Source organism: Triplophysa rosa, linkage group LG22 (assembly GCF_024868665.1).
Source record: "Triplophysa rosa linkage group LG22, Trosa_1v2, whole genome shotgun sequence".
NCBI classification, from domain to species: domain Eukaryota; kingdom Metazoa; phylum Chordata; class Actinopteri; order Cypriniformes; family Nemacheilidae; genus Triplophysa; species Triplophysa rosa.
Window position 1 is genome coordinate 13,962,273 of NC_079911.1, and position 25,400 is coordinate 13,987,672.

The 25,400-nt window shown below is 36.8% G+C and overlaps 1 protein-coding gene across 3 annotated transcripts in view; it reads right to left on the reverse strand.

Annotated features, from left to right (window-relative positions):
- Nucleotides 1–25,400, reverse strand: part of opcml (opioid binding protein/cell adhesion molecule-like) — a 123,321-nt gene that overhangs the window by 8,109 nt on the left and 89,812 nt on the right. For all 3 annotated transcript variants that reach the window (XM_057321660.1, XM_057321662.1, XM_057321659.1), the window contains one exon: nucleotides 23,058–23,183. In XM_057321660.1, the coding sequence (XP_057177643.1) occupies nucleotides 23,058–23,183 (126 nt within the window). The remainder of the gene's footprint in view (nucleotides 1–23,057; nucleotides 23,184–25,400) is intronic.

The following is a 25,400-nucleotide window of genomic DNA, read 5'->3' on the forward strand; positions in this document are numbered from 1 at the left end:
GCCCACAGCAATTACATCCAGCACTGAGTAATAATGCTGCTGTTGTCATGAGACCGTCCACTTCAACAGAGAAGAGCATTATTAGGACATAAAGGAACATGACAAAGAAAACAGTGAGAATAAGTGAAAGAGTCTGCTTTGTCTGAGTACAGTGGGTTGGGGAGGCAGAAAAGCTTATATAACTGAATTTGGTGAGATTAGGATCGAGGGAACGGCTCTCCTCCCATGTTACAGTCGGAAGGCAAAGTAGTTTAAACTGATCACCTCGCTGAGGCTGAGGAAACAACATTAAGATAAGGGATTATTATTAAAGGGATGTCTGACTTTATTAAAGTTGTGTGATTAAATATTGGCACATATACGTATCAGTATAAACTGACTTATCTTTTTAGCATTACCTTTTTCTGTTCCTGCTGTCATACCTATTCTCATCGGCCTCGGAGACTAGAACGAGTGGAAATAGGTAAATAGAAGATTTTCCAGGCGGATTTAAATTAGTCCCAGTGTTCATGAATAATAAATTGCCATTGACAACTTTTTTTTGTCCTTGACTACTCATATGTGTCTATTAAATTATTAGTGGGGACTGGAGGAGTGTTGTAAGACATTTTATGCAATTGCACTTTTAAAAAAGATTTTAATCCAAAAAGGTTTTTTTTTGCTCGAAACAACCTAAATTATTAATGACAGAAAAAGTTGTTCCAACCTGGTTAGGTTAAATTAACCTAGAAAATTCGGTAACACTTCAGTATAGGGGCAATTCTCACTATTAACTAGTTGTTATTAGCATGCCTATTATTGGCATATTGGCTGTTTATTAATACTTATAAAGCACATATTCTGCACGACCATACTCTACATCCCTAATCCTACCCAATACCTAAACCTAACAACTATCATACTAACTATTAATCAGCAACAAATTAAGAGTTTATTGGGGGAAAAGTCGTAGTTAATGGTTTGTTAATAGCGAGAATTGCCCCCTATACCGAAGTGTGACCGAATATTCTGTTAGGTTTGTGAATAAGTAGAAAAAGTAAACATGATCCTACATCATTCAAAGAGCCCCAAGTGATCTTTCTGGCCGAATGAAAAGATTTGTGGATTTCTCTCAAATACTGACAAATAGCTGGGTAGGCGTTAATGGGTCAGCAGGTACACTTTCTGTGTCAGGTGGTATAACCAATGTAAAACAAAGAAAATGCTATTTCAAAAGCAGGCATCTGAGTAAAAGTCTGTTCAATGTAAATCAGTTGCAAAAGTCAGGTAGTGCATTGATAAATATTTACAAAAATTTGGTTGTACAGTACCACCTGTCGAGAAGTTAAAAAAACCTATGAAAAAAATGCATTTCCATGTATTGAAATGTTATATTCAACAAACAAAACTTGTCTAAACACATTGTTTCTGACTTCAAATGATTTATTACACACATTTATAAAATGCGTTTTTCAAAGCTTATTTTGTCATTGACTTTTTATTATGTTAAACCTTAACCTGTACACTGTGTCATTTCCTGCAATCTTTGTGGGCTCGGCGTACACTTAAGAGCTTGTGTGAATGTTATAAATCAGATTAAACAAGAGACCCTGCTGATTCTGTCATTTAACATCCATTAACGTGATTGCAAATTAACTGTAATACAGACATTATATTTTACCTTCTTTCTTTGCCCAATAAATGCTTCAGAGTAATACCTGTACAACATATAAAACAATCAGGGGATCTGTGAAATGAATTCTGAAAGAAATGGGATTAGGAAATTCCGGCTTCCGGAATACACGGTGAAGTGGGTCATTGGCCAAATGCATTAAAAATGGCCATTCAGTCTTGCTGGTAATATGGCGTGAAGCTACAGCAGCTCGGCCAATGACAGCGTTTCTGCAGTTGTATTGTATTGTCATGGTAAGCATCTGCAGCAGGCATTCTGGTTCTCTGCGTAAACTAATAAACACATTATAGAACGATATTGCACATATAATGAGATTCTACTGTGCTAATGATTTCGTAATAAGCTGCTGACCGTCATTACTGTTTGTCAACATACCTAATTGTGTTTCGCAATCGTCCCTAAATGGACTGCCTCCTTAATAGAAATTCAAATGATGATTACTTCAGATTGTAAAGCAATGACTAAGCTAATTACAGGAAGTCGTAATGCATATAACGGGAAAAATGAAGATGTCACGAGGACTTTTCATTACTCGCCGCGAGTAGCAGGATGCGAACGTAATTTCCGATAATCAGGTTTCGGAGAATCGAAGAGCAGGCAAGATGAAATCCCATCCTGAAAAAATGCCCAGAGACTTGCGGTGCCTTCACAAGAATATCATATTTTCTCATTTCTTTTATCACATTGTTGTGGGCTATTGTTAAAAACACTAGTAGTCCTTTATCTTGCTTTACTTCCTTCAATCTGAGGGCAGATCTGGGAAGGTTGTACGGGAAAGAGGAGTGAAGGTGAAGCAGGGAGAGAAAAAACGTGAACTTCCTCTGACAGCGCTACGGGAGAGGTGCACACCACAAAAACTCATTTTGTATTTTTGTCTTGTTTTAACATCATTAAACAAGATAAATACACTCGAGAAGCAAAATTGTAAAATATAACGAGACATGATTTCCAAGAAAATAAGCATGAATCGAATTAAATTCAATTTAAAACAAGGGAAAAACTATTTGCCAAAGGGGTAAGGAAAATAAACATAGTTCAAGATAGATTCTCTGAAAACAAACCTTAATATCTTACGCAATAGCGCTTCTCAAGTGAATGTATCTTGTTTTGGGGATGTTTCAATATTTTTACAGGGAAATGAGAGTGAAATTGTTTTTGCAGTGGAAAGCATATCCTTACTGCACATTTATAAATATTTGATATACTTCACTTCTCTTACAAATCACATTATATATACACTATAGGGTAACCATACGTGCCATTTTTCCCAGACGCCTCCTCCTGGCCAGGATTTCTATAGCTGCGGCGCAAACGTCATCAAGGTATATTTCAGGTTTTATTTCAGGAAAGCAACAGTTACATTTTAAGGTAAGAATGAAACTACAAAAACAATCATTATAATGATTTTTTAACTCAGATGATGACGTTGGTGCCTGAAAAATGCGACCTCCGGAAGACGCAGCCACATCCTGGCCAGGACGCGTCCGGGAAAAATGGCACTTATGGTCAACCTAATATATACTGTATATGTCTTGTACTCTCTGCTCATTGTCAGCAAGCCAATTTTTGTAGACTGCAGTTACAAGGTCTCATATCCACAAAACCTTAAAAAGTGTATGGTTATTTCAACCCATCATTTGGTCAAACATTAACAAACCCAACTGTTGGATTATAAATTAACCTATTATGGGTTCTGCATGTACATAATGCTGGGTTTATTTAACTCATTGTTGGGTCAAATATGACCATATTTAGGGTTAATTTAACCCAACAGTTGGGTTTGTCCATATTTGACCCAACGATAGGTTGAAAAAACCCAATTTTGTTTTTGAGTGTATTATAAAAGTAGCCCATATGACTATATACTACTGTATATCCAATACACTACACAATGTCTTGTAAAGCCTAACAATAGATTAAGAAATAGAACAAACAACACAAAAACACACGTAAACGTTTGTCAAAACTTAAAATCCTTGAAATGTCTGTCTGGGTACTGACTGGAAATAATACTTGATCTGTCACTGTTGGAAAAACATATTTTATGTTTTCGCTGTCATATCTACACCAAAGTGTCTAAATCCTCCAATCATGCCCTGGTAAGCAGCAGGTCACCATGGTTACACAGTTCACTGGAACCGATCATCGCCGGCCCTCCGCTCCTTCACATCCTCTCTCTTTTCTTTCATTCTGGTTTTATTCTCTCTTCCAGACAAGTGCCGCCAAATAAATTTACTACTGCATGATTTATGTATGAACACATCTTCATTAAGCCAGTCAAAGTCAAGCCACTCTAATTAAAACAGAGATTTTATTTCTAACTGCCAATCAATTACTGACTAGTAATGTCGCCCCTTGAGAGGGAAGAGGCCATTACAACTTGGTGGGATGTCGTTTCTAGAATGGATGGACCTGCTCTCTTGGGCGTCGGTGTGCAATAAATGCCGAACGTTTGGATTCTTTGTGGAGTAATGGTGAAGTTAAGATCAGAGTGGGAAATGTTTGGGCAAATAGAGCAATTAAAAGCTTCCATGATCGTTTTCTTCTTACAAATAAATCTATTTAATTCTGTTACAGACAATTTCAGGACTTTTTGTTTAAGCCTCACAGACCAAGAAATTAAAATTGATATTTTTTCTCAATCAAATATTTCTTTAAATGTGTTTCAGAAAGTCAGTGTTTATGAAAATCTAACTTATTGAGTGAATAACATAAAAAAATTGCTTACTAATAAATAAATGAATGGGTAAGAGATATTGGTCGAAATGTTATTATTTGAGGGGAAGAGACTAACAATGGCAATTTTGCTACAGTGGGATGGAATTTTCCATTAGTAAAACACAGAGATACATAATATTACAGAGATAAATAAATATTCTTCCTTTTAAAAAAAAACACCGTCACATCTCCATGCAGAAAATTCGGTTCAGTTGCGTGTTTGGTATAACATAATGAATTGCTCTTGTCAACACATTTCACCAGAAAAGAGCTCATCCGCCTGCCCCCAAAAAACTTTGCCAAATTTAGGCCATAAATCAGCGCCGTTGAAAAACAAGTCAAGCTCTGTTCGTTCATCAGCGTGTTAATTCTGTCATATAGAAATAAATAATGATTTATCACCGAGGCCTCCCAGCTCTCGCTGCCCCCTCTTTCTCTTCCCTGGCACGACGGGTAAGCGTGACACCATTCCCATGGCCCCGTAAGTCACATGTGTGAGTTTGTTGTGGAAAGATAAGAGGGTGACGATGCATCGTGGGAATACGTGTTCTTTTCAGGCTTCATCGACTATGTGACTGGTTTAATAAGATGGAGAAGAGGTTGATTGTGCTTGAAACACATGAGCCTGGCTTGATAACACTGGATTTGGGACGGGGAATAGGAACTAGTTAGTGTTTGACTCAAGGGAGTACAAAGGCGCAGACACTGATGTAACCTTAGAGCAAATCAGCGAACGCAAAATTTCACAGAAAGAGAATGTAGCTTTTAATGTGGTTTGTTCTACGATTGCAGTTATATAGTTGTAACTGTTATATAAACGTTTCACATTATCTTTACGATACAAATCTACGTTGGATAGATAGATGGATAGATGGACGGATAGATGGATAGATAGATAGATAGACAGACAGACAGACAGACAGACAGACAGATAGATAGAAAGATAGATAGATAGACAGACAGACAGACAGACAGACAGATAGATAGATAGATAGATATAGATACTTGTGCTCTGCAACTTAGTTATGCTTCTTTGTCTTTGACCACAAGAAGCTCTGTCAAGTGTAACCAGAGTGTGAAAAAGGAGAAAAGAGGGAGAAATGACAGCTACAGTGATAGAAAGAGAGAAAGAGAGAGAGAGAGATCTGTCATGGTTCCAGGGCTAAACAAAGCCCTCTCACAACTGAGACGCTACAAAATGGAGATGCCCACATCACTGTGATACTCCACAACATGTGCAATCCTGATTCATCAAATTACACATTCAGACCTGCTGTTCAAATTAGAGACATCTGAAATGAGAGGAAAAACACAAACAGAAAACTCAAGGATTATATGAACCCTCCAAATGAGACAGAGTTAAAGGACTGCATCTGATGGCCGCATATGCTTGTTTGCCTGTAATGTTCAATGTGCAATGCACTATTGTGTAACATGCTATTTGGTTAAGCTGCTACTGGTTAAACAAATTAGATTGATACAATAAAAGTCACACTATTTTTAACACATCTGAATGCTACTTTTATTCATTCATTTATTTTCTATACAGCATATTCTACAGCTATGGAAAAAGTAGGAGACCATTTCAAACATTTTTCAGTTTTTCTGAATTTACTATTTATAGGTGTTTAGGTAAAATGATCTTTTTTGTTTCATTCTGTGAAGTATAACGAAAATATTGTTTCTATTTGCATTTATTTGCAGAAAATAAAAACTGGAGAAACATGTCAAAATAATATTTTTAAAATAAAATATTCTCTGTATTTTTAAAACCTTAAATACGGCAAAGAAAACAAGTTTAGATTCACAATTAAGGAGTACAACAGTAACATTTCTACATGTATTCATGAGAAGGTGTGATAACCTCGATTATCATTACAGTTTTCATGCGTCTTGTCATGCTGTCTGTCTTTTACATTGCTGTTGGATGACTTTATGAGACTCCTGAGGTCTGATGGTCTGTTTGAATTCAACAGACACTGGACAGGAATGACCGCAATACATCTAGAAATGCTGATTAAATGAAAATTTGAAATGGTCTCATTCTTTATCCGCTGCTGTATGTGTGGGTTGAGTTGCTACTATCATGCAAGTAAAAAATGTTCTATTTTTTACTCTCTTAACACTGGTTTTGAGTTGTGACATATTTCCTAAGGGCCTGTGTGAAAATACTTGTCAAAATGTTTATCATAACGAAACAGTCAGATAATGGAATTCCAACAGCAGCTCCACGTAAAAACACAAACACACAGCAAAGGTTGCAGAAATAGATAATGTAACAGATAATATACGCCGCAGTTGTGCTCACAATGTAATTTAGCATTTATTCACTTGTGTGAAACAACATTCCTCGCAACGTGCTGTAAATTATGACGGTGCTAAAGGAACACACTATGACTCTGCACACTTACAAAGTGATTCGGCATGCAACGGCATGTTTTATAATCGTATAACAGTGACCTCAACTTGGTCTCATCCCGTCTGAGTAATACTACAGTGGATTAGTAAAGCGTGTCCTGATAGCTCTTCATTGATCCCACTGTTAATCTGACAGTTAACTGACAACAATGCTTGCCCTGACTATAGGGGTCAAAGCTTTACATACAGTATATTGAGTGAACATAACTTCTCTCATGACTAAATACATGTATGTAGATGGTTTCAACGGCAACATAAACAAACGTTACGTGGCCCAAACATAACTTCCGGTAGACCTCCACAAAGAATCAATGATTGTTGAGTAGTTTTAATTTAATAGAATGAATATACAGTACAATGAAATATTAATATAAGTTCATACAAAAAATATAATAAATAGTTATATTATAACCAAACACAGCCAGGAAGTTAACTTCGGGTCAGCGCTTGCGTCCGATGAAACGGTCTATATATGTGTGTAGGTAATATAATATAGTAGGGGTGTACCGGGTCTAATTACTCACGGTTCGGTTTGTGTCACGGTTATAGGGTCACGGGTTCGGTTCGGTTCGGTTTGTGCTATGTTCAGGTAAAAGGGACTACTGACAAATAAAAATAAGAACAAATAATCAAGCTAGAAGTAACAGCACCAATAAAACAACAGAGCAAAGCAGAAAATAAAATAAGATACTGTATATATACACCTTTTAAGGTAGAAATGGATTAAAGTAATCAAATAAAACATAACATTGCATATGTACAAATTAAATAAAGATGAATCATAATTGAAGTTACAGAAGCTATTGAGTCACAAGCAGTGAGTGATTTCCTTGACTTTTAACAGACAGCAGGAATATGCTGCTGTCACTTTAAGAGGAATGAAACAGATCCAGTACACTGATACTGTACACATGCGTTGTTTTTCGTCCATTCACTTAAGACATAACCTACTATGTTTGTTAAGATACTCGACAAGAGGGGCATGTTGACCTACTTCGTGTGTGAATTTGTCCGTTCAAAGCGCTTCAAAGACAACTCAATATTTGCGCCATGTCTGAGACTTATGCGCGCTTCGGATCTTCTCACAGCGCGCAAGCGAGTTTTCTTGTTTTCTTATCATCTTGCACTTAAATGTTTAAATTGGCTTGAATGAGTGTAGTTTAACCAGCAACATGTGCTGTTCAGGTCTCACCTGCACTCGCGCGCTCACAACACCCGGCAGATGAAAGCATAAATGACTGGTCATATTACAGCATACGTCAATCCTATTGAAATTTGTCTACGTTATTTGATTTGTTGTAGGTATTAAATGTGTATCTATCGACAAACATACATTAGCTGAACTTTGTCTGTCTGTTTTACACATTATAATATCTAACAACTATATTATAAATGCGTCGTCAGATTTAAGATGAGCGCGGTCCAGTGCCGAACCGTTGGTGGAGAACGGTGCGGTTCAATTTTTTACCGAGAACTGTTACAACCCTATAATATAGACATAAATAGTAACTTGGATTGCAGAATTTTGCTAAAGCTCAGCAGATTTCTGTAGAACCTGAATTCCAAACAGTTGACAATATTCTTGCCCTCGCCTGTTTGTTTGTTGGTGTTTTCCTCATTATAATTGCATTTTTAAAGACTTTGGATAAAAGTTGTCTAAATAAAATAGGAGATTTGCATTTTCTGAAGGAAATGCCAGCGCTTGAGGAACAGCAAAAAAGTGGCACAGAGACAGAGAGACATTGATAGCGATATACAATAGGAATTGATCAATCAAATCAGTATCCCAATAACTGCAAGAACGAAAACTAATACATTATTCAAATATGCTGACTTCAGTCATCACAAGTAAAGAAAATAACACCATAATGTCACACATTCAGACAACAGTCAACTATATAAAGGTTATTATCTTCATTTTTTATTTTTAAATAAGGCATTAATATTGGTCACCCTTCATGCTTGTCTGTGGGTTATCATTTAACCAATTAAAAGTATTGAAAAGAACATGTTAGTTATTGAGAAAAAAGTATTTTGTTCATGTCCTGCAGTGGCAGTTCTGGAAATACAAGCTTTTAGTAATGTTTAATAGGACAGGAATTTATTATATAAAATATTATATAAAAGCTCAGGCAGGTTGTCAAATTTTTATTTGAGTAAAAAGCCACACTTTGTTCATAGAATGTATTAACTGCAATTTCTGTTGGTCAGAACAATGGCATTTTCTGTTCCCCTTTAACATTTTATGCTTTTATGCAATATTTTCTGTTTCATAATATTTGTACAGTGTAAATTTTGCTGAACAGCATCTAATAGGTAATTTCTTACAGTAGCAGGCTTCTAAAAAACACAAAAGGTCAACGTGTGATAAATGAATTAGAACTTTTTACATACAGTCCAACAATGGAAATGTTCAAGAGCTTTGTTTCCAAGGCTTGAAAGCAATAGTTCACCCAAAAGTGATCACAGAATATTCAGTTTTATGTGAAATAAAAATCTTATGAAGCATGTGTGTTTACATAAAGTGACTAAAAATTAACCTTCACAATATAGTAAAAAATGACAACATCCAAATATTGTATATTGAATCACGTTGGGGGACCCAATAGGCAAAATCTATTTCTCTCTCTCTCTCTCGCTCTCCAGGGGCTATGTTTAGCTTCAAATCACTGATTAACCCTTAACACTTTCTGTTGTTTTCCTCAGACTTTTTAAGCGTTTATCCTCTCAGAGTGTAAAACGATGCCGCATTATGCTAAATCTCTTTGGCCAGTACAAAAGACTGTAAGAACTCGGAAAATCGAGGCGATATGAAAGTAATCCAAATGATTTCTCTTTAAACCAATTTGCTGCAGCGGTTGTACCTGGTAGGCAGAAACCTGCTGCCGAGGAGCTTAAATAAAATCTCATTGAATTCGAAATTGCGACAGTAAAGGGTATATTTAGTTAATTATCTGGTAAAAGAATAACGCTCGTGGATCTTATTTGGCGTTCGAGAGCGGAAACGAGAAGAGATAATGCAATAAGCGCAACACTTGAGCCCTACCGCTACCTTACGCAATCGACACACATAAGACGACACCGAATGCATACATGAGCATGTACAGTATACAAGCACCCACCCACACAAACTCACACACGTGGACAGCCTGCAGTGAAAGTAAACAAGCCTCTTCTGTTCCTCCTAGTACTTCTACTTTAAAGAGTACGTCTGCTCGGTTCCATACAATAGTCGCATTTGACCCACATCCTGTTTCAAAGTGATAAAAAAGGCACGAAAACATTTTGCCAGCCAGGAAACTACTTCCACTCTTCTGGCCGGGCTTTCTAGACACAGACAGAATGGGGACAGTTTAATTTGATGTATGGTGATACAATCACACCTTCTCAGCAGAGCAGAAAGAAAGGTTATGAGGGAAAATGATAACGCTTTATTTTACAATGCCCTAATTACCAGAAAATAACTACACAATCATCCAGGGGCCGTTCACCGGAGGTCACTCCGCGCCTGAAGCCTGGTGCAAAAAGGAAGCTGCAATAATTACGATGCGAAATAGAAAAAACACCTTCGGACGGATTCGATAGTTAACAAATTCTTTAAAAGTAAAGCTGGTCTCTTGGGTGATTGTGTGTCTGGCCATTTAAAAGATAAAGTAGAGATTTGAATAGAATGCTAGCATACTACATACTGTGAAGTATATGACATTTCTTAGTATGTGAAACAAAAATGTGACTTATCATTTCTTCACCCTTATGTCATTCTAAACCTATATGACCTTGTATTTTTATTGTATGGACACAAAACCATACAATAGGAACCAGACAATTCTCCAAATAACTACTTTTGTGTTCCAGAGAAGAAAGAGTCATAAACAGGTTTTTAATGACATGAGGGTGAATAAAGGATGGCAGATTTTTTATTTTTGTGTGAACTACCCCTTTACCTTTCACAGTCTTCTCGCAGTACAGAATGTGTTAATATTTTTAGTTGTTTGTGTATTAAAGGAATAGTTCAATTTAGAATTACATTTTTTTGCTTATTTACTCACCCTCATGTCATCCAAGACGTCCATGTAGGGCTGCACGATCATTTATCGCGATACCACTAAATCCTATTGAAATCAATGCAATGTGTCAATATTTTTTTTAATGCGTAGCTTGTCCGTGAAGCACAACTCTGGGATCAGTAGAAAATGCTGCTCGATCTAAAAGCAGTGCGAGTTTGAGTCGCTTATAACGTGCATTTGAAAAAGCAACACCCGTCAAACATGATCATTATAAATATACTTTATTATCATAAAAATACCTGATGAGGCTTGAGTAACAGTGATAAAAAGATGCCCATAGGCATTTCCTAGATTCTAAAACGTGTTATGGTCTTCTTCTGCAGTGCATATTTGGAGTTTCCGCACGAGAGCGCCCTCTGGCTTTCGGATGCAGCAGCATTTTCCCGTACTTCACTCAAAAGCTGTGCATAAATCACGTGATATTTAACGTTGGTTTATCGCGACAGCCCTACGTCCATGTCTTTATTTCTTCTGTAGAAACGAATCCAAGGTTGTTGAGGAAAACATTTCCGGATCCATATAATGGATTTAATGGGGGGCAACCTGATTTAAGGTCCAAATATCAGTTTCTTCGCAGCTTTAAATGGCTACAGGATGTCGCACAACACGGTTGGGTGCAAGCCTTGTATTTGTGGTTAAAAAATATAAAAAGTAGAATTTTTCTTAGAAAATGACTAATCATTTCACTAGAAAACACCCTAATTCATCGGCTGGTGTCGCGTTTAGCCATTTAAAGCTGTAAAAACTGATATTTGGACCTTAAATCAGGTTCCTCCATTATATGGAGGAAGATCCGGAACTGTTTTCCTCAACAACCTTGGATTAGTTTCTACAGAAGAAATATAGACATGGGCGTCTTGGATGACATGAGGGTGAGTAAATAAGCATAAATTTTGTGAACTATGAACTTTAAAATATAGTATGATATAGTAATATAACTATGAACTATAAAATATTAGTGTAATTCACTCTCACACTGGACACAGATGGGTCAAGCTGGCTGCATTGCATCATGGGATACAGTACTCCAAGGTGTCTTTTACGTACAGTAGTCAACTACAGTACTTGTATACAACTTTAGCAGATCATCCCAAGAATCTATGCACGAAGAAAACACAATATTTTGCACTACAAAAATAGTACGAGCAGTATGCTAGCATGCCATTCTGAACACAGCCGATGTGAACATTCAGCAGTGACATCTGAGGACAAAATGACTACAACCTCCCAGCTCACCCTGAGCAGCCCCCAACACCTCAAATCATGGAGTAATTTATTTCAGCCTCCTCCGCCTTTAACAGCGGGCTTCTGTGCCGCCACATTGATCTGCCTCCACTTCTCCTGTGAGTCATTCCGAGCTACTCCCCCTGTTAGCATCAAAACTTAATCTGAGATCTGACAACGGCTCTCACAGCCGCTCTTATTTAGATGTATGACCTTTCCGCAAAACAACGGCCAATCAATAAACAGCTTTGCTTCCTCAACTTCTAATTAAAACAAGCACGGGGTGACTCAAAGGGCAGAGGGAAAATGTATGTTCTTGGGCATTTACTGTCAGATATGTTATAAATAATGTGGCGTCTGTGTGAAAACTACATATCAAAAGAGCATCTATGATGTCACATAATTAGTAAAAGATTATGTCTCTCATTGTAGCTGTGGATGATGGTTAGATGAGTGTGGTCTTCAACAAAGTGAAGTCTGCTCAAATCCTAACCATGACGTATTCTTCTGTTGCCAATAAAACTCTTCAAAGTTTCCATCTAAAAGTGTACAAAATAAGTTCACATCAAAATAGTTCTCGTATATCTTTTTGAGTGCTAAACATGATAACACAATGAAGTGATTCCCTTAAAGGTAAACTGAATTTAGTTCAGTTAGCCTGTGTCGTGTGACCGGAACGACAGTGGACAGCTAGCTGTCTGTCACATCACACACGGCACGACAGACACTCTGCACTGCACTTGTGCTTGTCTTGCGTTTTTCCTTGTGGGTTTCTGGTAACTTACAGAGACAGATATAAGCTGTGTGTCATCTGAGGGTTTTAGATGCAGCTGTTGTCTTCTGGAGCTGGTCCAATCAGTTTTGTGTTCTGGAAGTGACCCGAACGCTGTGCTCTACACTCACAATATCTGACAGATTCTCAGATGCTGGAAAGATACCCGACCTGCCTACGTTTAGAAGGTACACGAATTCATGCATGAAAATAGAACTAAATGTTAATATTTAGTTAACAGCCATACCTGTTTTTGTTTTCCAACTTCCTGATATTGTGCTCATCACTTTTAACTGTATATATTTAAAATGACAGAAATGTAATAGAATAGACATAACCATGTCTTCAGAGGTGTATAAAGACCTTACACAATGAAGCGTTATGTTTTTATTACCTTAGAATGAGCTATTTCTATCTACATACACCGCGGGTCCCCTAAACGGACAAACTGCTACAGAGCGCGTAGAGCGCATAAATATGTTATCTCCATCGGCAAAGAAGAAAAACGTGACGACATCATCTTGTGTCAGCCACCAAAGTGATTCGAAAGGGAGGGGTGGAGAGCCGTGGGTTGCAATTCGCAACCTCACTGCTAGATGCCGCTAAATCTCATACACTGGAAGTCTATACTCATAAAAACACACCCATAACTGGTCTCATTTATTAAATATGCCATGTCACTGGCATTAGGCAACAAATAAGAAAGACTTTACAACAAATAAGAAAACAAATCTAATCTAATATTTTTCAACTCAACATCAAAAAGCCCAAATCAAAAACATGTTAATTGATTGTCAATCATTTGCAAAACATGTGCATTATTAACATGTCAAAAAATAAAAATGTACGTGTTTGCTGTTCTGCATGCAGTTCCTTTGTAAAAGTTTCCTACAGGTGTTCAAATGTTTCCATTGTGCTGGAGAAACAAAAGGTAATCGCCCAAAATTTCAACTTCATAAAATAGCAAAAAAACGTCATGATCAAATATGTATCACAGGACATACCTCAAAGCTAAATCCATTTACAGTAAGGGGACATCAAAAGAACTTGAAAGCATAATTTGCTGCAATTAGCTTTTGTCAGTCCCTGACTTTGAAATACCCTGGGTTCACTTTTCATACAAAGAGCTGACAGCACAGCTTGAACTGAATTCCCCAGTACAATCATACATAGCTCTATTCATTGTGCCCGATATGACAAGACTTTGAAATTACAACAGCATTATGACAGCATATTCTGCTTTATACCAAATGTTGTTTCCAGAGGTGTGAAGTGTAAGGAATTCTGGTTTTGTCCCGATTCCTCTTAAGAATTACGGTTATTTAACAGTTTTTTTAAACAATTATTCAATACTTTAAGTGTTTAGGGAAAAAATATTGCTAATGCATGTATCGACAGCAGCCTGTAGCCAAATAATGAGATCATTTCAACAGAACAGATATACTGTAATAAATTAGAAATACATTTTTTGCAGAATTGAAATAAATTTCGCTGCTGTTCTCCTGAAACCTTGTTTTATCATGTTTTGGGATTTTTATGTTTTGTCATAATTCATTATTATTAGTCACCCTTTGTCACTGGGCTTTGCAAATATTTTACCAATAAAAAGTATTAAAAAGTGCTTTGACTTTGACAACACAGCATTTAATCGTTTAAAAAGTATGTGGTTTATTTTTTAATTTCCTGAAAAACAACAAATTTTGACATCCAAGGTTTCGAAAAAGTGACAATTTGCTGCAGAATTTACTTTGCCATTTACGCACGTTTTAATGTGGAACAAGGAGGCCATAAACACAGAAATAAAATGCTAATATTTATTTTATTATTCTTACATTTTTGTTCCAATCAACCTGAATTTATTATTGATTTTATTACTTTATTCATGCACTCAATTGATTTTGATAAAATATTACTTTCCACAACACAACTCTATGTAATGTGTATCTTTAACTACACATTTTTATAATACCAACCAGTCAGCAATTACGATACTTTTATCTGGAAGGTCATAAAAATCATTCTGTGGGTAACCACACATTTAAGAACTATTACAAAAACAAAAGTCTTTTATTTGTAGTCATTTCCATTTATTTTAATCAAACCATTTATCAAATGTACTTGTTCTCTCTAATTGTTTTCATTCTTTGGAAGTCCCAAGAAGTATAGCAAGAGCTCCCAAACAATAAATTATAATTATCATAACTAGTACGCATTAAAAGTAACACTGTCACATATTAAAAGCAGCTAATCTCTAAACAGATTCTCATTCTTGCATTATGCCGTCACAGAGGAGCTGACCAGATTGCATGTCCCACATCCTGCCACAAACTCTTGTGTTGACTTTGGAGTGTCTATCATAATCAAAGTGCCATGAAGGGATTTTAACAGGCTTTATACAGGGACACGCAATGATGAATAAGATACGTTTAAAAATTAGTCAGTCTCCGACTCACAGGAGCAGCGCACGATGACACATTATTAAGCTGTTATGAAGAGCCCCCTGAACCATCGCGTTGCTGAGTTTCCAGGCTGATGCGCCATCCCTCTGCTCCACAGGGGGGCTGCCACATGGAGAAACCCACCGAGACCAATCACGTCTGGCAAAATGAAACTCCATCGGCCCCACGCGAAATACACTCCAGACAGAGGAAGTGGCCGTTTCTCCGTCTCTGAATTATTAATGATCAAAGTTCAGGCAGAATTAACCAAGTTTGTTGGGCAGGTGATTTAGATGGCGGAGTGCAGAACATACAGTATCCACCAGAAGTCTCAAGCACCTGTCCGCACCTCAGCAGAAAAACGACTGCGGTCTGACGTGTCTTTGAGAAACGTTGGCACCGTGTGTAAGCTAATTTCTCCCCTTGACCCCCATTTTCTCACCATGCATTGGCTTCTCATTTTTCTCAGAGCCGTTGCGTGTGGCTGTCGGGAAGCCGAGCTAAGCCCGCGTTACCTCAGACAACCACATCTGTGGACAAAAAGGCTTACTTGACATGGTCACCGAGGCATGACACGTTTCTAGCAGAATATTTGGATGCAACACACACGAGCGAAATGAAGCACCTTTTACAGCTGTAAAATAATGAGCTTGTTGTGAAAGCTAGGGGTGAGAAAACAACATAATATGTTTAAAGGCCAATTCAACAACGCTTGTACAAAAAACAGAACGTTAAGTGCATTAAAACGCTTTAACAAGCATTGTTTCAATATTTATGTGATCCTGGAGCAGCAATAAAATGAATTTTATTGCAATCCAATATGCACACCTCAAGCTTGCAGCAATGAGTAATATCATTACTAAATATATGTCAGTGTGCAGCAGGAAGTGCTATTAATAATATTGTGTACCGTCTGAGTCCATTTATTCCTAACAGTTTATGAACATTGGTCCTTTCACAACCTTGAAACATTGCAGACACGGAGCATCAGCTAAAAGACTGATCACTGGTGTTCAGTTGAGCAAGAAAGCATATGATATTAGTCATTCAATATATAGGTATATGCTTAAATGTCTGAAATTAATTTTGTAGACAAAAATATACTATATATTTCTTTCATTAGAAAACTTCTTTCATTATATTATATTATAATATAAACTCTTAAAAAAGCTTCCCCAGGTGAGACCCGAAAAAGCTGAATGATAAAATGCCAAGAGTACGATTCTGCAAATTCTAGTCAAAGAGTGGCTGCTTGGAAAATGCTAAAATACAACATTTTATTTTAGATGCTTTTACTTGTAACATAATTCCCACAGTTACAATTGTTTTTTTTTGACAGTTTGATGTGTTTACTTATATTCTAAAAGGTTGAAAAATATAAAGAAAGAAAGAGTAAGTGTTTCCAAACTTTTGACTGGTTGTGTACAGAATGACATGTTACAGGCAGAATGTTAGGTGACTGACAGCTTTGTGAAAAAACAGCATTGTTAATATTCTTACTCCCAGTATCGTTTCATGCGACTAAAAAGTCACACCAGTTTGAAACTGCATGTAAAGTATGACTATTCCTTTGAGGCTAAAGGTCTAGAACTGCACAGCAAGATTATTTTTGTTTATGCATGCAAATGTCCGTTAGCAATATTTTTAGAAACTCCAAACAAAACTAAAGAGAGAGCAGTAAAGCAAACATCATTCAGCCCTTATATGATTCAGACAGTTCTGGTGTGAAAACTGTCTGAACTGACTTAATAATTTCAGCCCTAGTTTACATCTTCCTTCGCATTTCTTACCATTTCTCAAGAGCGCTGATTGTTCTGAGTATGTGAGACCCAGTCAAGTAAAATGGGTGCCCTTAAAATTAAACCCATTAGAGCTGGATGTTCCCACAGACGCCGTCAGCCTGTGGGTGCACGCAAACTGCGCTTGATGAGTGCGAATCCATTTTCTAAAGTGCCAAATGGTGCAATGTCATCTGTAGGGGACAAATCCAGCGTGCCATATGCTCAGAATGAAGAACCGGCAAACAAACTACAACAGCTGGCCACTTGAAAACACAATTTTCATTGCTGTTTCATGTAACTGCGGATCCGTCTAATTCAATTATCATTAAAGGCGTAAAAATATCGCTCTTGAATGAGTGCGTGGCACAAATGCATTTTCACGCGCCCTGACAGACACACGTGGCACTATAAGTAATGATACACTCACATGTTCAATGCACATGCTCATCGTGTCGACAAAATTGAAACACCATTTTCAAGTGTCAACTTTTTTCACTTTTCTCAGTTTGCATTGTCCTCTCTGACAGTTCTACCTCTGCAAATGCTATGCGCTGAAATAACAGCTTGACTGGTATTCAGACAGAAAGCCACAATATCAGACCACGTTGACACTGGCACGCCAATCAAACCCTGACAATGCCAAATTAAAGGGCTTGAACTTTCCACTGCATGTTCGGAAGGAAACATCTGTGTTCCACAATGTGTCTGTGTTGTGAAAGTCTTCAGAAATGTGATGCGCACTTTCAAAGATCTATTTTCTGTTTCACAAAAAGTATTACTTGAGGAGAAAACAGTCTGTGGAGTCAAATTGCTTTTCATGTATTGTAATCTATTTTTCTTTCATGTCATGCCAATGTTTATCATTGGCAATTTTCAACTGGCTGAATTTCTTTGACCATCATAACAGATTATGGAACACATTCAAGCATGAAGAATTCCAACTGCAAATACTGTAAATGAGAAATCCAATTTGCTTTCTGAAAGGGTTTTTTCACAAATCGGAGCATATTGCTGTAGGTTAAATGAGTATAGCAGTGGTTCTCAAACTGGGTGCCCCAAGATGGATTCAGGGGGCCACAGATTTTGTAGCATTTTATGAATTATAGAAACTTATCATTAATTGTATGCAATCAAACATCAGAAAAATAAGACCACCAACCAAAAGAATTGATGTTCAAGCATTATATAACTGAATATTAGGGCTGCCCCCGACTAAAGATTTTTGTAGTCAACTAGTAGTTGTTCATTTAAGCCATTAGTCGACTATTCGCATGTTTATGATATGAATTTATTATATATATATTATATTTCAATATACCGTACATGGGGAATGGGGACATCAGATGATGGTTTAAGCTTCCTGGATGTAAAATATGTTATATGTAACATTGCTCTATGTTATGAGATATACAAAACCATTACAATGCGCCTTTAAAATATAAATTAAGTGCTCAAGCGCATGCATCATGCAATCCACTGTGACACTGCCACCACAAGTTATGATTATATGTCTCAATATAATATTTCACTAGCGAACTAGCAAAAAAAGGCCTTCGGACACCTAACGAAACCTTTTTTCTCTGGATCAAACCTCAAAAATAGCCTATAATGTGGAAAACAAGTATTTTCTTCAAAAACGAAACTTTTATTTTAAAAGTAGAATATAAAATACATTTTAAATAAACTAATAAATAAAAATACAGCAAACTGAACCACTTAAAAGAAAACCTTCGGCTTTAAAATGAAAGAAAACTCAGAGGTAAGAAAGCAAAAAACTAGGAATAAATAAATATATTCAATACATTAAATAAAATAAAAAGCAGTAACTAAACATTATAACAATATATACCATTATCTTTACTCGCCTCACTTTTTCCTTCGATTTCCGCGTCTCCGCCATCAGTGTGCTTCTTCATAAAGACAGGCTCGTGGCTTCACGGAGGACACAGAGCTCAGCCTTCCTCACAATTCGGCCAAACCCATGTTCCTGCGACATTCCAAAACACTAAATGTTCGGTATACACCATATAATAAAGCATATTTTGCAAAGAAACTTAGAAGAACATGAATGCAAAGTGCTTACACTTTGTCCTGTGATCCTTAATTGATGCGCTTTCCGTTCATGTTCTAGGTTCTTCGTCATTTCTCCGCATAATACGCTCCATTAAGGTATATACCGAATTTGATCTTACTGGACTAAACCAGATTAAGCATTTCACAATGTCGCAGGAACCCAAGTTTGTCTGCACCGCCGGGAAAACTGAGCTCCACGTCCCGCACACAAGGAAGCCGATACGGCTGGGCTGCCCTGAGAAGCGCACTGATGTCAGAAACATGGAAGGGATGCAGCGCATCATTCCTCATTTTTTAGATACCATGTTACTCTTACACCCTTGGACAAATAAACATTTAAATATGCTTATAATAGCATGCCTTTATCCAAGTTAACGGTAGTGTTAGAGAGAACGGCTATGTAAAGTGACAATATGTCTTCTTGTCGAATAAAGAATAGCCGACTGTAAGGGGGCAGCCTTACTGAATATGTTTTTGAATGAATTAAAATTCTAAGTTTAAATAAATAAGTTTTAATTTGGGGGGGGGCCGCAAAGCGATGCACCCTACAAAAAGGGGGCCTTTTTCAAACAAAAAGTTTCAAAAAGTTTGAAAACCATTGGCGTATAGTGCAAATTCATAGTGTTAACAAGTATATCCTCAATGCACTGTTATTCTCTTGGGATAAACATGTTTGTGCTTAACAAAGAGCAAATAAAATTCACAGTAATGCATCTGGCACTTTCATTATCTTACACTTTAACTGAATAATTTTAAGTCAGAAACATTATCTATGACATCAAATACTGCAGTGATTATATTAACTTTAGTAGAACAGCCACATATACACACAAACAAAATAAACAAAAAAAATAATGTAGCTATAGAAATGTGTCTTTTAGCTTATTTAGATAATACTGCCAATGAAAACTGATCTAGCAGTCCAAGGAATTTATTGTTTTAATTTATTTTTAGTTATCAAACTATTGTCTACAATGCAGTGTCACAGCAATAATAATGAATTAGTACCTTATCGCCTGCTGATGTTGCAGTGTATTATGGGTAATTGTTGTTCTGTGACCCTCTGGCATGAGTGTAACAGCATCACATGCGTGCTCGATTAATGATAACTTTTAAGCTTTTTTGTTCTGTATTTCAGAAAGAATGAATGAAATTGTAATTTGCATTTCATATGGTCTACTGAATAAACCATTTTGCAAGACGCAAACAACATTGGTGCAGAAACATTTACAACTGAACCAAAATGCAGGGTTTTTCCTACATTGACATTTTTTTGACAGCCACCAAAACAAATGTTTGCCCCGCCAAAGATTTATTTGAGGATTGAATATGATTTATGACCAATGTAGATTGTCGCGGGAAAGAACGAACAGAGAGCACGTGCGCTCTATCTGTGTTATACTTCATTCTGTGTTGCGCAGACCGATGTACGTAAGTTAGCTATGGAAGCAACTGACACGATGACCAAAAGTCAGAATCCATGTTTCACATGGAGCATCCGGTGAATATTTTACCTGAACGATGAACTGCGATCCTGGATGAACTGCGATCAAAAAATGCTTTCCTTTTCCCTGACAAAGGTTCCACTCGTAGCTGACATAAACAGAACAAATCCTATCAAGCGATGAGGAGTTTTTCATGTTAACTTCTATCTTTTGCAATGTCCTTACAGCTGTGATTAATACATCGGCACGTCTGCTAATGTCTGATACACGAACCTAATGACTCCTTTGAACCGATTCATTTTAATGAACGCTTGAAACAACTGATACAGTATGTCAAACACAGAACTCACGAGACTCACTGTCTGAATCCATCAAATCAGTTACTCAAAAAACCTCAGAACGTAAGTGTGCTAAAGTAATTCACAGTATTTACAGTTTATTTATGACAATGTGTAGTAAATTACAAATAAAATCATTTAGTTTAGATAGGAGAGAGGTGAAACCAGAACAATAAAACCAATAAAAATCAATGAAGGCTAGTGGAAAAAATATTTTTTTTGCAAAGAGGGCAAGAACGTGGAAAAGGTTGTTAAAATAAATAATAAAAACGGAATAAAATGGCAAATAAAAAAAGTTGCATGTATTTTGGATTTATTGTCAGTATTGGACTCGCAGTGCAAGAGTAGGGTACGTTTGACTGTGTGTATGTGGATGACAATGTTCGTCAGCCACCACCAAAGACCAATTTTGACCCAGGAAAAACCCTGAAAATGTTAACTGAACATCTTTATATGTGAAAAATTAAAATAAATAAATAACAAAAACTGGAAGTGCTTCTGGACCAGTATTGTCATCTTGCAAAATGGTATACAGTATAATTAAATGTGCCAAGTTGCTGCCACATGATGGCTGATAAGCAGGTGTTCCTAATAATAGATGCTGATTTATCCAATTTTGTCAACCTTATTTAAAAAAAAAATTCAATCAAACAATAATTTTTTTAGTATACATTCAGACGCAAAGTTTTGTAAAAGTTTGCACTTAAACGTAAACTATTTTATTGTTTTAAGTCACAAAATATTTGACATTGTTAAAGAATTTTACCATCGGCCACAATAAACCCAGTCCACATACTGAAAAATCTATTTTCTCACTGTAGCGAGACCGCCTATATCATGAGCAGAAAGTACACACAACATCTGATTTATTGTGTTTTGTTTTGAACTGACCCTCGAGCTACCACCAGCACTAATGTTTCCGTTAAGATTGTTCTAGCTGTCTTTTCACTGTATGTCACTGGAATAAACTGGGACTGAAAAACAGCTCTGGTCTTGCTGCACCATCACAGTCCCCAGCCTAAAATCACCCATTATACAGAATGTGTACAAACTACAGTCTGCTGTTTTATGACGTATTTTCACAAAAGCATGCTTAATGTAAACACTTGACTACAAAAAAATCGCCTTACTTTATCTTTACACAGTAAAATCGCAAGTGTTAAAAAAGGTCAAATTAACACTCACGGTGTATATACAATCCACACTCTCAAAGTGTGGATTATATAAACACTGTGAGAGTTAATTTGACCCTTTTTAACACTGGCGATTTTGCTATGTAGCATTCTGTGATTCAGAAGACAAACGTATAGCTAAGACAACAGTCTTTGGAAATACAGAAAAATTAACATCACCCCAGCTGTAAAAGTTGACAGAAATGAGAAAAAAAACATCTCGTGTTTTTTTCTTTCATTAGTCCTCTCACATAAATGTCAACACAGATAACATCGTATTCCTGCAAGCTGGCTGACATTAAATGACATCCTGTGCACAGACTTTTATATTGCTTTCTCTGTAAAGTGATTTCTCAAGTTGAATCTTTTTTTTTTGCTTGGTTGACTCATGTACAGCTATGGTTTCCATTTTAACAGATGAATGAAGATGCAGTCAGCGTCCTGGAAGTGCGGTGGTAAACGTGAAGGATGTACTCTCTGCTGTGTTGAGACTGCTTGAAATTATTTGATGTCAGATCCAAAATTTCTTTTCAAAATTGACCCAGATTTACTTTCTTTTACTGGAAGTTGATTGGACAGACTGGGGCTGTTTATGACGCAGGAAAGCCATCTCAGTATCTCAGTAGCTATTTGGTACTTTTTTATTTTTGCTTAGTTTTTTTTTATTTCAAAGAGATGCCTTTAAATAGCTATTGAGACATGGTCACAAAAAAACTTTCTGCCTGAGCAATGTTAGAAACAAAAAAAATCTGCATGCAAGATTTTAAAGTATGCGACAATAAAACAAAAAACGTACTGCGAGTCCCATTCCCCCCTGCATCTACAATCCAGTTTTCCATAAAGCTGTGTAATAAATGGTCATTTGCAGCATTCAGCAGTTCGACATTACAACTAAATAAAAGAGCAGAGCCTTATGAGTTCAGTAAAGGTAAACATTACCTATCGAGGACCGCAATTTCCACAAAATGGTGGGTTCAGGTCGTCCGATGGCCAGACACATGAAGCTTACGTTACTTCCCTCATTCACAGAAACATCCGTGGATATGTTTACAATCCTGGCAGGAACTGCAAAAAAAAAAACATTTTATAAAAAATGTGGGCAATTAAGTAATTTGTGCATATCAGTTAAAAACATGCTGACATAATCAAGCGTCTTTAAGAAAGACCACAAGATCCAGAGCATCAAAACATCAACCAAAAGATGTTTTAAAAACATTCATTTTCATCAGAATGACCTTTTTACCTTTTTGTTTTTGGGGAGGATTTATTAGATATGTAGGGCCTTTCTTTTGGAACTTGGGTCTCGTAGGACCAAAGCAGATGCAAGATACTACCATATTCTCTGTGCTCCCTGGAAAATTCTTCTGGAAAAGTCTTGTAATCCAAAGCCTGTTTTTTATGTCTAAAAATCCAAAACATTTCAAAAAGCATATTTTACAGTTTTAAAATCCTCCTCATTAGGATTTGGAAATTAATTTCAGAAACTGATATGTAATCTCTAATGTACATTTCTCACATATAATAAAGGACTTTTGGTCTACAGTATGTGAATATTGCATAAATGATTCACATACTATCATTTGAATGGCATGAAAAGTTAAGCAGGTCATGTTCTGTTAAGGCAAATACTTGACTGAAACTGGAAGTACAACCCAGACAGTCTGTCGGTTTCTTTGACTGTGTTCCATGTTTCAGTCTCAATAAACCAGACCGTCAGTATCTCAAAGATTATTTAGTTGGCTTCCTATCAGCCAAGACTCATATGGGAGAGTCGACTATCGGTGCTTGCTGAAAAAGTAAATATTTTATGGTAAATTTTGTTTTTCTTGAGTGAGGCAGCCAGGTAGATACAATGCTCTGGCTTTTAGAGAGAAGTTACACACACACTTATTTGCAAGTATGCACATAGACAGCAAAATAACTAAATAATTGATATTCAAAAGAAACCTGGACTGGAGATACTGAGGTCAGAAACTGTGCAAGGCAACACAAGACTTGCAATTTATCTAGTGATTCACTTTCGCTTCACATTAGGGTTAATATGCCGTTAAAATATTTAGCATATTAGCAGCAATGATTCAGACACAGTTGTAATGAAAAACATACATTAAATTAGTGCATAAAACTTGTGCATAAAAACAATGTAGCTCTTTATCACATTGCACTGCTAAACGGAAAGAAGTAGCTTGTTACAGGAAAAGACATACTTTCTCAAAAACTACTGTCACAAAATAGAGAACTTCTTGTGGTTAAGTTCCTGTTCGTGTGCATGTGTGTGTAAACCACACTGACCTCACATCTGCAATATTCCAAAGAGTACAATCACAGCCAAAGAGACAGGCCTTTATTTCTCCTCGCTGAATATTTCATCCCGTTCATACTTTGAGTCCCTCTGCTTTTCACCATTGCACATTCTCTGTGTTCTCGCCACTTCCCTCCCTTACATCAAAGGCATTGTTTCATCCCTGTATCTCAGTCTATAATTGATGTGTTCGGCTTTCTAACCATGAATCCCAAATTCAGGCCAGTGTTTCAAAAAGGCCAGTTTGAGCTCCTCAAAAAGAGATAGGGCAGAGAATGAGCAGACAGAAAAAAGACTATGCTAACATTTTCTGAGCACAAATACAACTCGGGTTATATAACACAAGCTGCCTCCCATTTGACCGTGTATGTTTGAGGTACATTCTGTAACTCTCTCTGTTTCCAAAGGTCCACTGTTTTAAGTAAAGTATGAAGTAGATTTATCTTACATGTCCAAATTCTCATCATCTTCCATCAATACCTGTAATTTTAATTGGGCATTTGCTGGGTTAAAATAACACCCACAGAACCGAGTGGGTGGAAAACTAATTCTTGAGCTGCATCTGGTGATATAGCGGCTTGTAATGTTTCACCCGGGCAAATTGCACTGGTCTCATCTCTACATTTATATTCTCATAAGCCAACTGAATCTTTTCAATGGCTCATTAGTGCTCTTTAAAATGTGGAAAAGAGCCGCCTCTCGATGCGATGATGGGAACTGAAGCGTACCACACAATACAGCTGCAACAAAAGATTTGAAAAGCAACAGCCATCAGAACATGACTCATAATGTGCACGCAACAACAAGGGAATGATGTCACATGTCTACGAATTCAAGGTGAAAGTAATACAAACTTCTAGCACTACAGACTTTGCCATGAAAATAATGCACATTGCTAGCATTTTGCATTGATAAAAAAGCCTTTGGTTTGATGCTCTTATAAGCATCAATCAAAAAAGCTGTTTAAAAGTTTTTTGGGG